The sequence below is a fragment of the Alosa pseudoharengus genome, unplaced genomic scaffold, assembly GCF_046254945.1.
Source record: "Alosa pseudoharengus isolate Yale_2024_CS ecotype anadromous, Long Island Sound unplaced genomic scaffold, YU_APseudo_1.1 YU_APseudo_1.1_scf_4, whole genome shotgun sequence".
NCBI classification, from domain to species: Eukaryota; Metazoa; Chordata; class Actinopteri; order Clupeiformes; family Clupeidae; genus Alosa; species Alosa pseudoharengus.
In genome coordinates, this window is record NW_027468774.1 from 26834524 (window position 1) to 26853180 (window position 18657).

At 41.7% G+C, this 18657-nt stretch overlaps 1 protein-coding gene across 1 annotated transcript; it reads left to right on the forward strand.

The window, feature by feature from the left end:
* Positions 1-981: 981 nt before the first annotated feature.
* gucy2ca (guanylate cyclase 2Ca) lies at positions 982-14879 on the forward strand. Its single transcript, XM_076265623.1, has 27 exons — positions 982-1284; positions 1631-1743; positions 2579-2646; positions 3718-3939; positions 4222-4340; positions 4830-4932; positions 5058-5145; positions 5584-5725; positions 7076-7161; positions 7270-7384; positions 7468-7549; positions 7797-7899; positions 8042-8101; positions 8202-8273; positions 9150-9254; positions 9497-9583; positions 9695-9827; positions 11136-11273; positions 11565-11653; positions 11744-11835; positions 12033-12191; positions 12418-12610; positions 12958-13132; positions 13382-13480; positions 13845-13939; positions 14057-14133; positions 14396-14879. The coding sequence occupies exons 1-27, from the start codon at positions 1083-1085 to the stop codon at positions 14580-14582; spliced, it is 3204 nt and encodes a 1067-aa protein (XP_076121738.1). The 5' UTR covers positions 982-1082; the 3' UTR covers positions 14583-14879.
* The last annotated feature ends 3778 nt before the right edge of the window (positions 14880-18657 follow it).

Sequence of the window (18657 nt, forward strand, 5' to 3'; positions counted from 1 at the left end):
CGAGCACATATACACACACACACAAACACACACACACACACACACAAACAAACAGACAAACACACACACACACACACACACACAGACAACACATACACACACACACACACACACACACACAGACAACACATACACACACACACACACACATACAAATATACAGTGTGCAGGACTGTAGCCATTATGAAGGGACTATGAAAATAGATTCTTCTAGAAGTGTTGACAGTGTTTGTGGTGTTTGAGGATCTATCCAACTGTGGTATTGCAGATGAGCAATCTGTCTCCTTTGTCAAGTGAGCAGGAGGCATTTGCTTTATTACTGCTCATGACCTTTGCACCTCTTACCTCAGGCCTTTTCATTGGGCTGTATGATCTGTCCAGTTAAACTGCCATGCATAGGGTATTTTGATCATTTTAACCAGCCTTTCTTTTGATAACTTATTGAATATACAGGACAAATTTGGACTTACATTTGAATCATCAATATTTGAAGGGATCAGATAAAAACAAATGTAAGGAATATCAGTCAATTCAATAATTATAACTGATTTGACACAAATAATTTAACTTTTCAGAGGACTTTGAAGTTATGTGTTTGATGTAACAGAGGGGAAAGGCTTATCTCAAACCGCAGCTTTAGATCCCGGCAATGTGTGGGAGCTGTCTCTCTGTTGTCATCACAGGTTGTTCATTAACACGCAGACAGGTGCCGTGTACTGATGCACAAGTGTAGATTCGTGAGAACTGCCATTGTCTAAGGAAGCACAAGTTGTGGACAACTGTGACGAATCTGACTTCTTTAAACGTTTTGTATTGAATGGTTTTCTCAGACATATTTCGTTCACAAAATTGGGTGTTGCCTTTTTTCAATCAGTCTGGAATATTCGACTTTGGAGACTGCCTACCTGGAAGCCCTTCCTGGAAGAAATGCGTTGATCATGCTTTGATTTGTTCTCATGGGGCTGTGATCATGGCAGTATTCTCTATTAAATCAGGACTGTCATAGGGCTCTTTACGATTCTGAGCATTTTCCTGTTTTAATTTATTCATTCACAGCTGGACTTGGTCAATATTAAATCATCATGCTGGGTTTGCGATGCTTGCTTGGTCTGCTGTTCCTCACATGGGTGATTCAGGGGGATTTCCTGGAGAGTTGCCTTGGCAGACAATATGATCTGAACGTGGTGCTTTTGAATGACGCGGACGCGGACTGGAGCTTGAGATATGTGCAAGATGCTGTCTACTCGGCAATCAGGAAGGACAAGGCGTTAAATGAAGTTGCCGGTATTACTCTTATTATCTAATGAATACACAGTGTTCTCTGTTCATGATGCCCTAACTGCGAAACATTGGCTTTATTACCCATTTTTGCTCTGAAACTGTCACTGGAAAAGTGTTCAATCGTATTAGACTTAATGCAATTGCAATGCCCATGAACAAACAGTAATGTATTTGCTGTTCATGTCATAAAATTATTATTTCATTTTTAATTACATTTACATTAATTGCATCACAAATTAACTGCTTCTTTATACCGTTTATACCTTTAAACCGTTATGGACATTATTTTCACGGAGCTGTTCATGCTGTAGCTCCTTGCCTCTCTGTCTGCAATATTTCTTCATCTTAGGTCTAACGTACACAATACGCCCAAATTTCCGTGGGTTCAACACCACCTTGTACAGGAGACGAGGTTGCCCCAGCAGTAGCTGCGAAGGAGTTGAGATACTGAAGTCACTACATGTGAGAATCTTGTTCCTGAGATTAATCTTGTTCATGAACTGTTTATGTTTTCCCCAGCCACTTTGGCAAAGAACAAAAGTATTTTTGAAACAGGGGGCGACTTATGGTCCTTAACCCCTTGTGAGGATGACAGCTTTTCATCTGTAGTTTTGATTGACATGGATCCTCTGGTGTAAATGCATTAGACATCCAACCAGAAGTGCAAAGAAGCATTAAATACCAAATGCAGGTTGAGTACAGTTGTGTAGACAATAGAGATTAATAATATACAGTGTATAGTTGGATAAATACAGGTTTTCCAGATGACATGTCTACAGAGATAAGTAGAGTATATATGTAGAGTATAAATAGACATTCTATATAACTAATATAACTAATAACTAAGGTTATGGAATATAAAAAATAAATATAAAGGGTTATGGAATATAAAAAATGAACATAAATGTATAATGCATAGTATTGGGTGTTAGCAGTGCAAGGGCATAGGTGGAACAGTGTAGGAGTAAATGTAAACAGGTAAACAGTGCAGTGCAGTCAATGTAAACAGGTAAACAGTGCAATAGTAAAAAGTAAACATGTAAACTAGTAGCTAAAGTGCAAATGCTAGACAGGAGGTGTAGTTTTGTTCAGCAGTGTTACAGCCTCTGGAAAGAAGCTGTACCTGTATCGCCTGCCAGATGGGAATAGACTGAAATATGTTATCTGTATATGTATATGTATGTATATACTGTATGTTATCTGTATAGAATATTTTCACCATTGGTCTACAGGTTCACTTTATATTTCTCTTGCAGTTTTCTCTTTGAACTTTTAACTTGCTCTCTGTTTGGACCAGGATGATAATTATGTTGGCTGTGCCATGCTGGGTCCGTCTTGCACATACGCCACTTTTCAGCTGGTCGAGTGAGTATTCCATCTGGGCTGCCGTTACACAAAAATCTCCAAGTTCCACCCAAAATGCAATCATAACATTCATTCACCTATTACTAGCTAAATATTCATAAAAATGCAGTAAGCTATTATGAAGAACATTTTTGTACGTAAGTATTCTAAAGCCATGGATTTGGCTGTCGTGTTCCCTGTGTCTGTCTGACATCGGTATGTTAACCTCTTTATCAGCCTCTGATTGTCATCCCTCTCTGTGTGACCCTTGGTGCCTTTGTCATTGTTGTCTTGTCTTGTAGCCATAGATTTAAAGCATCATGCTGCAGATAACATGCAGTTCACCTCAGACATCACCTGTTAACAAAATTCATTGCGTAATGGTAGGGACTTTTGTTACAAAAACCTCGGCATTACTAAAAGATCCATACAAAACATTGGTACTGAAAGATCCATTAATCATTATGTATTACTTAGTCTTTGTGTTTGTAGTACTAAATATTTCGGTGAAACTGGAAAACTGATGTGTAGCAATTACAACATAGTTTAACATACAGAATTTAGAAATACAATTAGTAAGTTCACATATGAATTCTGTGCATTTTTGGTATTCTGGAGCATTGTGTTATCCAGTTTTTTTAGTTTTCAAGATAGTTTAAATTTGTACGTTTCTGTAAGTGGTTAATGTCAACCCAAAGCTGAGGACTTTTTAAACGCCTCATTAATCATAACCAAAACCATTATGCAGGATTAACACTGGTCACAGCTCTTTTTGGACATAGTTTTTGTTTTTATTCACGTTGTATTTTATTATTAAGTGGTATTTGATAATAACACTACGGGTTGTTCCTGTCTTGGAGATTTCTGTCTGTTTGCTGCTCCATGTCATGGTATGGAAGACTGCTGAAATCAGAAATGGCTCATCAATTCTGTGTAATTCTGTATGCAACATGCCTCAAGGGTGACTTGGGTGTCAAAGGCTTCTTTTCAAATCAGAGCTACTAATGGCACCAGCTTAATCAACCCATATCACCTCCATGGCTGAGTTGCTGATGTGTGTAAGCTGTGCACTCTGTGCCCTCTTTGTGCCAGTCAGCAAGTGGGCTTCACCCTGACCATTCCCGTCATCTCGGCGGGCAGCTTCGGCCTGTCATGTGACAACAAGCCCAACTTGACACGCCTGCTGCCTCCTGCCCGTAAGGTCTCCAACTTCTTCCGGCACTTCTGGAATTTCACCGGCAACCATGTCAAGAAGACCGCGTGGGACACAGCCTATGTGTACAAGCAAGACAACAATTCAGAGGAGTGCTTCTGGTGAGGAGAGTAGTGCAAATACACAAACTTATAGTGCATTTATATACACACTCTCTATGGTTTATTTGTTTTATTTGTATAACAGTGATATTTCCAACTGTTAGGATTTAACAAAAACACTTTCACCACACTGGAAGACACACACATGCACGCACACATGCACGCACGCACGCACGCACGCACGCACGCACGCACGCACGCACGCACACACACACACACATCCCCTTTAACACTGATGGCAGAGTACTCCTTGCTTAAGAATTCTCTACCTCCTCCCCCTAGGTACATCAATGCCCTGGAGGCATCCTCCTTTGATTTCGCCAAAGAAATCAAGAGAAAGATGCTACGCAGCTTGACTGAGATACAAGATATGCTTGGAAACCCTAACAGACACAGTAACAGTGAGAAATTATCCTTTTTGTCAGAGTTTCAGTTTCATCCAGTTCTACCGAAAACCATACATTTCAGTTCTAAATTGCATTTAGCAGTGGCATTGAAGTGTTTCAATTAGAGATGCACTGACCCTTTAATGATATTGGATATCTGTCGGCTAGATGGATCAGGTATTGGTAACAATGGGGCTTTAGGTACTTGTGACACCCGGGCCATTATGGGGCCAATCTATTCAACCCAATTCTATGTTATTCTATAACGTATACGGTACATGCATGCATGTACTACATCAAGCATCAGCACTTGCTCGAAGTTCTGTGAGTGCATAGTGTTGAAAACATATAAAACACTGAAAGTCCAGGTAGCATTATTGGTACTTCCCTTGTTTCAAAAGCGGTGGCTGAATGTTTCAATTCAGATACTGAACATATAACATACACAACAGCACATTGTCCTTCACAAAATCAACCTGTTTCATATCTGTTTCCCTCTCCCAGTATTCATTCTTTGTGGAACACCAGATGACATTAGAGATATCAAAGTTAAAAAACCACTTGACATTCATCCCGACATTGTTTTCATCCTCATCGACATGTACAAGTAAGTAGGCCACATTCTCTAGTACTCTAATAGTCCTCTATTTAATTTCTGAGCTAGTTCATAACGTTCACAACCCTGTTTGATTGAGAACGCTAAACAAAGTTTTTTTTTATTATTATCTTTAGTGAAAATTATTACCGTAATGATACAGTTGAGTGGTACATGAAGGATGTACTGGTGTTCTCGCTACCCAACACAAGGAATCACAGTGGGGTAGACTGGACCACCAACCACAGCATGGTCTGTGACAGCTGTTTTTATTAGAATTTTTGACACTTTGTATCTTGGTGAAATTATCATTTGACTGAAGTTAGAAATTGTTGTTGTTATTGTTCAGCTGCAATGGTATTTATTATTAGAAGCTGTATGCCTAAGTCTGCATGGCCCTTGTTTGATGTGGAAAAATGTCAAGTCATCTTCAGCTTTGTAGGCTACATTGGTGGACATTTCGAGCATGATTTAGGCCTACATTTACAAAATGTAACATTTAAGTCATGATGGAAACTTCCACCACATATGCGTGACTTGATAGATTTTAAAAACAGTTTTTTGCTATAATGCTATCTATTTGTATGTCTTACTCTTTTCTTGTTCTTATCATCTCTTATTTTGGCTGGATCTTTATTTCTGTTATCTGTCCAAAATCATCAGATAAACGACTATGTGGCAGGTTACCATGACGGTGTGTTGCTGTTTGGTGAGGTGATAAGACAACAGTTAAACCAGAGCAAGTATGTAGGATCTTCAGTTACAACAGATTTCAACAATCCTTTCAGGAATATTGAATTTCACGGTAAGACCCCAAGACTGTAACCTGGCTACGGTGTAACCAGATACATTAAAGTTTTATCAAATGTTTCAGAAACAGCAAACATCTTTCTCGTATACAAAGGTGTTGAATGCAGATGTGTAGGCCTACTCAATTCCAAAGGAAATACATGTCCGTGCCAACACTGACAGCATCAGCACACTGCCTATCAACATTAATGCTAACCAAAGATTCTAGAGTGCTATGCTCTGCATTAAAATCTTTGCTGTTAACCATACTCTTGTCTGTCATATAAAGCCCATCCCATGCCATGAGTGGTTGTGATTGTATTTGATTATTCAGAAATGGGCCCAAATGTGAAAATAGCCGGACAGAATATTCAGCGCTCACAGATTTGTCTCGGTTCACCCAGGCTACCAATACTCTGCATTGAGTAGCAGAATTCCTACCTTTAATTTTGCATATGTTTTAAACCCAATGCTTTATATGTTGAGTCAAAAGAGGAATAAAGAAAAATTATCTTTTGGATACTTGTCTTGCTCTGTCTCACACTGAAAACAATAAGGGAAAATCTAACCTTGAAGCAAAGCAAATCTATTGTCAGATGACCATAAACCATGACCGTGACCAATGACCATTGTGTTGTGTTGATCTAGATCAGTGGTTCTCAAACTTTTTCTGTCACTCCCCACTTTGGAGGTGGGGAATTTTCAAGCCCCTCCTGACCCCATCAACCTGGCAAAATGGAAACATTAACATATATTTTATTCCACCGTTTTGGTTCCATGTTACATTTCCCATCTCAGTCCACTGGATCAGATGTTATTTTGATTCATATGTCGGTCCGTCTATGACTCCTATGTCTGATCTTACTTATCAAAGATAGGCTCAAAAAAACAAGTTTCCTCCTGTTTCTGCCTACCTGTCATGTTTCTATTCCCCACTAGTGGGGCTTGCCCTACACTTTGAGAACCACTGATCTGGACACATTTGTGATCTACTTGATGATCCAGTCATGACCCACTGATAGTGTTTTGGCAGAGGCATGCGGTTTTTCAATTAAAATTGTCAAGGTATTTCATATTGGAGTTTATGATACCATGCACCCTAAATAGGTTTATTTGTAATAATTATTTCTTGATGAGGGTTTTTTCTCCACAGAATAATTTGATCTTTTTAACTTAAGATTGGAATATATAAAGAATATAAAGAATATAAAGCCATAGCATAAAATAACACAATGTACCACCGTAGTGTAACACACGCAGTGCAATGCAACAGAAAACATCATAAAATAAAGCTACAGCACTCTGTGGCCATGGGCCATCAAGCTTGTGTGTTGTTCATTCCTTCCTGTGTGCACGTTTGTTACAGGCCTGGGTGGTCACTATGTGCTGGACGAGTATGGAGACAGGGATGTTAATTTCTCCCTCATCTACACCTCCAATGTTGCTCTGGAGGTCAGTCAGGACTGATCCTACCCCCATAAGACTTTTTCACATGCTCTGCCTATTTCACTTACCTGTGATGATGTTTTTTGTGTGATTCCCTTCCAATGCCCCTTTCAGTATAAAATCCTATTTGAGTTTCAATCGGCCACAAATACCGTCATACTGGTGGACAGCAACCCTTCCTTAAGCTGGGCCAGATCCATACTCCCAGATGACAAACCAGAAGGAAATGGTAATGTTCCCATAGTTACCCCTTCAAAGTTTGGTCAAACTAATGATCAGTGGAGTCATTGTCTATGTTTTTGTTCCCTGTAGATCTTGAGCCTCAAGACGTCATTGTGATTGTCCTTGGTGTCAGTGTGGTGATTGTAACAGGCATTGCTTTGATCTTCTACAGGTAAATACTGCCTTGGAAGAGCATTAGAATTAATTATTATGTCTAATATGTACTAAAGTTTGTGATGGCTCCAAAATATCACTGTTACAGTATTGAATTTCACCTTTTCTGTTGAAACACAGTCAATATGTTCAATTAATTAACAATGTTCTGAATTTCATTCAGAGAAATGCTGTAAGAAAACTACACTACTGTGGTGTCATACAACATAAAAATGTGTTATGAAAAAGAAATGTTTTCTTTATAGACAGAACAGGAAGGAACGTCAGAAGGAGAAGAGATGGTCCCATATCCAGCCTGAACTGATCGCCCAGCTGTATGAGAAGAAGCCAAGCTTGATATCTTTCAGGGTGAAAACTTAATGCTGACACTTGCCATAACATTTCCCTTTTTATTTCCCCCCTGACTCTTTATCTCTCACAGAGCATGACAGAGTTAACTTCAGAACACACACAATGATTAACAGTAATTCTTCTCTCCCTGTTTTGCCAGCTTGATGAGGAACAGAGAGATAGTGGGATTTATATCCGTAAGGCTCGCTATGACAAGAAGGTGCAGTATCAACCCATTCGCATGACCATTTTACTCAGGTCTTTTGACTGTTTTTGTGAGAAAACTGTAATCTTCCTGCACTGTGCTTTATCTTTTATAGCCTGTCATTCTTAAAGAGCTGAAGAACACCGATGGGAACTTCAGTGATGGCCAGAGGATAGAACTGAATTCTGTAATGTCTTTTTATATCTGCTCTTCATCCATATTACAAACATTCATGCATACAAATTGCAATACACACACACACACACACACACACACACAGATATGTGTGTGTGTGTGTGTGTGTGTGTGTGTGTGTGTGTGTGTGTGTGTGTGTGTGTGTGTGTGTGTGTGTGTGTGTATGTATACTGTATATACAGAGCAGACCGTACAGACAGTACAGACCCCTGTACCCTGGTAAAGATGGTTAAAAAGTCATCATATTTATATTTTGCCGGGAAGATGGAAACTTTTGTTTCCCAAGTTCTGTTAGCATGTATTATCAAGCTACATGCTACGATCTTTGATTGCAGACTATAGACACATATGTGATGTAAAGAGCTCCTTTATCTTAAAACTAATAGCACCCCATACTTCCTGTATTTTGTTCTCTTCCACCTAGATGTTTTCTTGTCAACACCACAAAATTAACATCCATGCCAAGTCCTTTTCAAACTACAGTGTTGAAATGCATGGGTTTTACAATGCATGTCCTCATGTGTGATCTCTTGTCATTGTTTTAAAAATGGCGTCAGGCCGATTGTCGTCATATGTACTCTGCAATCTCTTATCAGACTCTGTCAGACTGGATTCAGATAAGTGGCTATGTCTCTGATTTATTTCATAATAACTGGGGGAGAGAAGTCAGGCTGTGCATGAGAAAAAGGTGTCAAAGCTCACCTTTGTCTGACAGCGTTTTAAACCCAATGCTTTATTAAAGAGCTAATAATGAGGGTTTAAGTGTGTTTCCACAGACATTTGTCTAGCTGCCATTGCCACACTTGTTTTATTTCTGTCTATTATTTTCATCTTCTGACTCTAGTGTCTTTAACCCTTTCTTTCTCAGCTCTTGAGGATTGACTATTACAACCTGACCAAATTCTACGGCACAGTGAAGTTTGAATATGGTGTGTTTGGAGTCTTTGAGTTTTGTGAAAGAGGCTCGCTAAGGGTAAGGGAGGCAGGTTACATTTATGATGTTTTTAGTGGCGCGATTGTCATGACAGGAACTTTATTGGCTGTTTGATTAGCTTGTAAAATTTTATGGGTTATTTCCCAGAATGTGATTAAAGTTTGCCTAAATCCTCTTTTACATATGCACCAATATCCAAAGCAGCTTGTAAATTTAAATGTCAAGCCTGAGAACTTAATGCTATCCTTTCGTGACGACATCTCTTCTGTGCCCCCTTGCAGTGCATTCTAAACGACAAAATCTCCTACCCTGAAGAGACTTTCATGGATCTGGAGTTTAAAATTTCAGTCATTTATGACATAGCTAAGGTACCTTGTGTGTTTTTCGTGTAAATGTTTTCTGTTTTCCAGCACTACTCGTAGGGGTCTGTGACTAAGTTGTTTTGTATTTCTGTGAATGCTTGCATGTCTACACACTAGGGCATGTCCTATCTCCACTCAAGCAATATTGCTGTGCATGGGCGTCTCAAGTCCACCAACTGTGTGCTGGACAACCGCATGGTGGTGAAGATCACAGACTTTGGTTGCCACACAATCCTCAGCCCTAGCAAAGGTGGGCATAGATTCAGACCAGAGTTTGCTTGTTGTCTTCTCTCTCTCTCTCTCTCTCTCTCTCTCTCTCTCTTTTTCTCTCTCTCTCTCTCTCATATAAATATACATATATAAATTAGGGCTGTCAATCGATTAAAAAAAATAATCAAGCCGTTTTTGAAAAGTAAATGTTCCAATCAATGATCTAGGCAGCACATTTTCTTCTCTCTCCTTCATTTTACAGTCTAATGGTTACTGACTACAACGGCTCGGTCAAAGGTCATACAGAATCGATTAATCTGTGTTCTTTTTTTCAGTTATTTTTTCTCAAATTAATTAATCGAAATTAATCAGTTATTTTGACAGCCCTAATATAAATAAAAAATGAAGAGACCACTTCAAAAAATGAAGAGACCACTTCACATTTTTCTGATGTCATCCTACGGTTGCGAATAAACTATAGTTATAATAAGTTATAACAAGTAAGTAAGACATTACCGTCACACTGGATCAGTTAAACTGGACCGTACCCGAGTGTGATTACTCCCCAGCCTTGTCCCAGCTGGTCTCTGTTCACATTACATTTTTGTTTGCAGACCTGGGTCCATTTATGTCATAAACACTAGCTTCATTTGACCAATATCGCTTGGCAACGTGGCAAAAATGGCAGTTTATTTCCTGGTTTAGGAACAGAGAGCATTCAAACTGCATTGGAGCTCTAACAAACTGTACCCCAGACCACTGTTTTCTAGCGGACCCTGGTCCACACCCCTGTTCGGTAGACAGGGTTCACATTAGCAAAAATCACCGAACCCGGGTCTTTTTTTTTTTTTTTTTAATTGGTCTAGTGTGAATGCGCCCTAAGAGATACACAGTATTGTGCAAAAGTTTTAGGCACCCATTAGAGTTGTTGTTTAAGCAATGTTCTGATGACCATATATGTTTTTTTCATAGACTATATATAGAACATTCTATATACAGTCTATGGTTTATTCATCATTGTTTTTATTATAATTCAACCAGAAGATAGAGGCAATACAAATAACAAAAAATGAAACTGAAATTGGACTGGTATCAGAACAATACCAGTATTTAAATGGCCCACTATGTACATATTTCCTGTATTCTCTGGTCATATTCTAATTTAAAAAGTGAGAAATAAACAATAGTAGACTTTTGTGTACAGTACTGTATGAGGAGAAATGGTGGGTAGGGGAGGCAGCCATATCCATAAACAGCTAATGTCTGTCTCTCTCTCTCTCTCTCTCTCTCTCTCTCTCTCTCTCTCTCTCTCTCTCTCTCTCACACACATTCTCCTTCTCTCCTCCAGACCTGTGGACAGCTCCTGAGCACCTGCGTGAACAGGGCATCTCCCAGAAGGGTGATGTGTACAGCTTTGCCATCGTAGCCCATGAGATTCTTCTGAGGGAGAAACCTTTCTACATGGAGACTAACTTAGATGTGGCAGGTTAGACAAGGCATCTGATTGGACAGCTGTAAAGCTAGGAGAGCCAAACACAAGGGGATTGATGAAACTGCCTTTAGCAGCGTTTGAGCGGTGAACGTCGAAAGTACAATGGCACCTCCTACTGGCTATAAATAGAATTACTCCAATTGGTTATTTGTGGTGTTAATGTTTTTTTTTGTCTGCTGTCTGTTTTTCATTGATTTGCAAAAAAAAACGTCTAAACAATGAAAGCAAATATGTAGATTGATATGAAAATGTGGAACTGTGGCTTTTTGTATTGTTATTCCACAGAGAAGCTTAAAAGGGTTCAGTATCCAAGTGAACCTCTGTACTTCAGGCCTGACCTCAACTTTGAGACAGACAATGAGAGAGAAGTGGAGGTATGACATAAAACATGAATTACACAAACAAATCTCATCACTGCAGCCTTTAACTAGTGAGATCATGCATGTTAATCCATGTCCCTGCAGCTGAATGTGTTGATTAAAAACTGTTGGGATGAAGATCCAGAGAAGAGACCTGACTTTAAGAAAATCGAGGGCTCAGTAGCAAAGATCTTCAGGTAAGAACTGACATACAGGGTAATTTAGGGCTGAATCAAGTTTTGGCACCATGCATAAATTTATATTAAGTGAAGTGTGGTGCTTTGACTGTTAGAATCACAACCAGGTTTTTCTAATGACGGTGCTATTTTCTATTTCCTCCACACACATGCATGCACACACACACACATACACACACACACACACTGCACTGCAGCAATGTCCACAACCATGCCAATGAGAGCTATATGGACACCCTGATTCGGCGGCTGCAGATGTATTCTCGTAACCTGGAGCACCTGGTGGAGGAGAGGACCGCTCTGTACAAGGCCGAGAGGGACAGGGCCGATCGCCTCAACTTCATGCTGTTGCCAGGGTCAGTGTTAGCGGTACAGGAAGACACACAGTTCTCTCTACAATTTCAGTGAACACAATATTATGAAAATATACTCTCTATGAGCAGTGTTTTTTTTTTATAAGAAACTTTCTGTACTTGACTAGAATTTCCATCTTCATAGAGAGTTGCACCACTATTTTCATATACACAGGCATGTGGACGTCCTGTAAAGAACCCGGCTCACTGTCTGTTTGTCCCCTGCCAGGCCGGTGGTGCGCTCCCTGAAGGAGACGGGTCACGTGGAGCCTGAGCTCTTTGACGAGGTCACCATTTACTTCAGCGACATCGTGGGATTCACCACCCTCTGCCACTACAGCACGCCCATGGAGGTGGTGGACATGCTCAACGACATCTACAAGAACTTCGACAGCATCCTGGACCATCATGATGTCTACAAGGTAGCGTGCTGGGGAGGCCCTGGGAAGGTGGGGTGATTCTTATTCCAACATTAGCCTTTTTGAAGCATGCACCTAGCAAGTGGGCACCAAAATGGCAGGCTCTCTTTATATTGATAAATTAAAAACCTGTTTATTGGGAACTAACATGCTTTTGGCTAAAAATGATCTCTACATCCTACTTGGAATCCTCTTGTTGATCCCTTGATAGGTTTTGAAATGTGTTGTGCATTTTTACCATAACCATCCGCACTTCCTGTTTGTGTTGTTCCTACTTCACCATAGCCAACTTGAACACATAATTGCACAGTTCCTATTGTAGTTATGCCATCAACTGGTCCCCATGGTAGGTGGAGACGATTGGAGATGCCTACATGGTGGCATCGGGGCTGCCCCGGCGCAATGGGAACAGACACGCTGTGGACATCGCCCACATGGCCCTGGACATCCTGGCCTTCATGGTCACCTTCCGGCTGCGCCACCTGCCAAGCCTGCCGCTGTGGATCCGCATGGGTGTGCACTCAGGTAGGCTTCCTCTGGATCTGACCTCCTTTACTTGAGTCTGTTCAATGATCCAGGTGCATCATGGGTTGAACAAATTGGCAGTGTTCACCTTTGAGGCTATGACAGGAAAGTTGATTGTTTGATGTTCTTTTTTTTTACATTAGCAATACGCTTGGTCTGCAAGCTGATGTGAGAATGAAACATTCTAACAGCAGGAGGTTTCCCTCAAGTATTCACAAAACCATATGTTTATCATGTATATGTCCACAGGCCCTTGTGCTGCAGGTGTGGTGGGGAATAAAATGCCACGGTACTGCTTGTTTGGGGACACAGTTAACACCGCAGCGCGCATGGAGTCCACTGGACTACGTAAGACAAATTAGTCATACAAGCACAATTTTCCACACAAATAAACACAAACAGTTTTATGATACTGCTTATGGGCCCGAGTTTGGCAGCAATATAAGTAACAGGAAGTTACGTCAAGGCGGGGCGAGATCTCTCCAATGAAGTGAATTTGAATAAACCAATCACATGCAACCAATGTTAAATTCTGATCTATCCATCTTTTATTAATTAACTTCTGCCTGACTCACCCACTTTGTGCATCTGACTTTACTCTAGCCATAGTGTGCATGCACTGTCGGCAAAATACGCTGTCAAACTCACACCCTATGTTTTTTAAATGATTACAAGCCAAATTCATGTCTGCTGTGCTTTACCTTTGATCCAGCTCTCAGAATCCATGTCAGTCAGTCCACCATCAACATCCTTCAGAGGACGGACTGCAAGTTTGAGTATGAGAAGCGAGGGGAGACATACCTGAAGGTGAGGAGTCTCAGAGGAGACTGATGACGATGGCGAGTGTTTTGATGTGTATGTTCACACAGTGTGGTTAACCAGAGCTATGGGTGCTCTGTTTGTGTCTGTGCGTCCTCGATTTAGGGGAAAGGGAAAGAGATGACGTACTGGTTGACAGGAGTCACGGGGCAGAAGTACGACCTCCCGACACCGCCAACAGAGTAAGAACAGCCCTCTCACATCCCCCACCCCCGTTTGCTCTGGATCTTACTCATATTGTCACTGATTCATTGTTGTTTGTTCAGATTTCCATATATTTGGTGTCTCATTTTATGCCTCTTTCTGCTACTTACTGGGAAACTGCCTGCACTCGTTTCTAACAATCACTTCATCGTGGCAGCCCCCCACCCCTCCTCAGGGTGATGGTGGGGGGAGGTTTACTGTACAGATGTACTGATGCCCCTTTGTTTGTCCTCTCTTAAGGGAGAACTTCCAGCGGCTGCAGCAGGACCTGGCACAGATGATCGTGTCCGGCCTGGAGAAGGGTGCCTCGGCCAGACGGGGCAAGACCCTTTCCACCCGGCAGAGAAGACGGGACCGCCGCAGCAGCCAGGGGAGCCAGGGCCTGCCCGAGTACTTACACCTGGCCGACCCCAGCACCTACCTGTAGGCCCTACGCCAACACTGGACCCCCACCCCCAGCCTCTGCTCCCTCTATACTAGTTGATATTCACTTCACCACCCCCAACGCTGACCTTCACCCCTACCCACAGTACTGCACTGTCCGGTGTTGGTTGTCATGACCAGGGGAGCCAGGGCCTAACTGTGAACTTTTACCTTACAGAACCCAGCAACGACTTGTAGGCCTAACGCCACCAGAGCATCTTACTGGATGCTTTCAGCCAGGAACACCAGCAAGCTGGTGGATGGCTGGTAGATGTAGCTTTCTGTGAGGAGCTTTCGTGGTTGCATGAGTAGTTTTTGTGAGAGATGATGCTGGTTTGCATACCAGTTTCTGTGCTTTTTCTGTGTTGTTGATGTTTTTTTAATTGGTTTAAAGGGGAACTATGCAGTATTTTTAACTTAATTTTCCTTAACTTAACAGCTTCGGAGTCATTGGAATGGTTATATGACTTTTCCCAGGTTGAATGGTGGCCTTGCACCGTTGTTCCAGCGAGCCACCGGCCTCAGAGTCAGAAACAGTCTCGCGATGTAATGAATTGCTTTAAGGCACTACACACATACACGCCAGGCACCGGCTAGAACAAGGTAGCGATGGAGTTTCTCAGTCATTCGACATGGCAGAGCTGGTGAAAAGAAGGAGAAAGCCAGTAAACCGTTGTCAGAGAAACTGGGAAAGAGGAAACGGCACACTGACCGAGAGAGGAGTGTTGTAAAATATATACTCTAAAGCTGTAGGAGGAGCTTTGTAGAAAAAACTGCGAGCAAAAAGCTAGAAAACAGGAAGAAATGGCCAAAACTGCATAGGATCCCTTTAAGTCACTATTGTAGTACAGCACTTTACGTTATGCAACAGGATTCTGAGTTATGATTATTGATTTACAGCTGTGCATACCTCCAAGCAGCTCTATATAATGTTGACATAATGATAATTAAATTGTCATTTGTCTCATGTCTTGCAGGTGGATGAATAATTGTTTTTACCAAAATGACTGCATCTTTATGTTGTGTTGCTGTTCTTATTTCAGTTAATTCATAATATAACAAGGCATGTCAGCATGTTTCAAGAACTCCATTTTCATAAGCTAGCCTATTATAAGTGTTGATTGTGTTCCTGCCATAGTTAATGTTTTCCTAAATGTGAATGTATGAAATATATATGGGCTTTGTGATATTATATATTTTGCATATAAATTTACATGAAATATCAATGCGGCTATAAGTCAAGTTCTTGTTTTTTCCAAATCCCCCCCCCCCCCCCCCCCGAAACAGACGATACATCATTTCCACATGATATTAAAAATATATCTGCATGCTATTATACATTTCACATCATTTTGTGGAAAGATATTTTATTTATACATTGTTTTTAAATTAAGTATGTATAAACACACAAACACAGTTGTGTGCATCCATAACAGATATTTTAGGCAAAGTATAAACTGTACAAAAAGTTAACTGTAAATAAGAGACAGAAATATGACACATAATGAACAAGTGTTATTAGTGGTTTACTCTTCGGCAGTAATGTTTGTGAGATGGCAGCAACACCGTTGATAAGCAATACTAAATAAATGCTCAGTGCCCCCCCCCCCCCCCCCACACACACACACACACACATTTCTCAGTCCCCAAACCCTCCTTATTAGTTGCCATACTCCTGTCATACCACCCCACCTTCAGTAAGAGTACTGCACAGTTTTGGTTGTCACCAGAGCGGCACCCCCAAGCTCAGTGGCAGGAAGTGGGATACCTCCTTCCGTCCGGCCGTTGCACATGTGCGCGCTGCTCCACCCGCCTCCCTCCTGCTGGCAGTGCCCCCCCAGGCCTCCGTTCAGATGGGAGCAGGAAGAGGAAGACTGGTAGGGGTCCCCGTTCACCACCACCACAGCTGGAGGTCCCTCTGGGGCTGGTATGGTGGCAACGGGGTCAGAAGGCTGGGCCTCCTTATCAACTACAACACAAGCAAACACAAAAGTGGATAATTTTTAGGATGCTGCCCTTAAGACTAAATCTTACACAAAGCACAATGCACAGTTACTTGGCAACTATGTGATATATTTGCAGTCTTCAACATCCCTAATTTAATAGAATGCATGAGTTACATATTGCAGTCAGCAAGTTGTAACTGCGCTGTTTTAAAAGTTTGTTGTTAGCCCTCTTTGTCTGCATTTTCCCAATCCATTTGCCCACTTAGTGAACAGTGGTCCACTGTGCACTCCTAACCTGGAGCAATGCTTAGGGAAGGAGCTTGGTGTAGGATCAGAATGCAGGGTGTGTGAATTCTAGAGCACAACAGACAAGGGCATGTTAGGGCAGTCACTTACCACCATGACATCTCTCTGTGTTGAAGGACCCTCCAGAATTTCACACACCCACAATAACACATGCTCTCAGAAATAGAGAAAAGCGCTGATGCATGCAAACTCCGTATGTGCGTATGTCCAAGTATGCAAAATAGGCAAGATTACCAATGACAAATGCACAAGTGCACAATAACACTGACACATACACACAATACTATCAAACAAGGAATCATGCAGAATAGCCTTGGCTACAAATAGTCATAGTTAGCCTGTAGGGTTTGACTGTCAGTCCATAAAGACACAAGTACACAAACATCTAACGGATGTGTGCAAGCTCTGCAAAAAGAGATCATGTGGTTGACGGCATCCCTTAGGACTACCCTCAGAGAGAACAGAAACTTTAGAAATGTGTGAGCGGGAGGGGCCACAAAGACTAAGATAGATAAGAGAGGAGGTGGTGGTGTGTGTGTGTGTGTGTGTGTGTGTGGGGGGGGGGTTAGGACCCTCTATGTCATACTGAGAGAGTGAGTGACAGAGTGTGAGAGGTAGACACAGAGAGAGGAGGAGACATGGACAGAAAGTGAGAGAGCTAAAGAAAGTGAGAAAAAGAAATAACGACAGACAGAAAAAGAAGGGTGATTTAAATGACTAGCATCATAATGACAGGCCCACCAATGAACTTCACAAAGGTCACTGAGTGCCCAGTTCTTCTATGTAACCACATACATGCTTTAGCTCTCACCTGTGTTGTGAGAATGGCCAACATGCCGTCGATAAAAGATGAAAAACAGCAACACCACCAAGATGGATCCACTCATGACCACAGCCGCACATATCCACACGGACACACTGATCACAGGTATGTACTCGGGGGGTGCCACGGTGCTCTGCCGCAGAACAGGTGAGCTACCTATGCTCAGCAAGACACACATTACCATTCATTAAAGATTACATAATGTACTCCACATTCCAGATAATGTCACTGCCATTATACAGTATGCAGAACGAACCTCACTAACCAGTAAATCATGATCTGTTATGCTCAAGATCTACAGCACACTATGTCTCTATCCCATTTCTATCATTGTTCACTGCAAACATGACAGTACTAAGATCCTATGACCGCATGACAGCAGTGATATTCATTATATGAAAACTATAGGTCAGAACATAGCATATTGGCAGAACTCACCGGCGGTGGACATATCCAGCGTCATACATCTATCGAGAAGGGAGTCCCATTTGGTGCCAGGGGAACATGACTTCTGAGCCGCCATGGCTGTCCCTTCACAGCCAGCGACTTTACCTAGAGACACTCTTTTGTTAGCTCTATACTCTGTGCCTCCTGGGCTAACCTGTGCACTCTGAAATTGAGAAAGAGTGAACAAGTGACAGAAAAAGAGAGACAGAAAGAGAGGAGGGGTAGAGGTGTGAGGGGTGCAGGCAGGCCTGTTTCACTTCTGGTTCTTCTCTACCAGAGGAAAGAGTGAATCATCCACAGGGTCCCTGGAGGAAAGACAGAGGGGAGCGGGTAGAATCTAGGCCCCGGGCAGAGGGGGCGCTGACGACAAGAGGCCGATACATCTGAGCAGCGGTCGAATTAGCCAGGGATTATGTGGACACAAACCAAGATTCAGTGGCTTAGTGGCAATACACTGATAAACGAGACCATCAAAGCCTAGGGCTCAAACCCTGAATACTGCAACTGCTCGTTGCTCGTTATAGCTATTAATTATATCCACATATCACTTCAGCTTA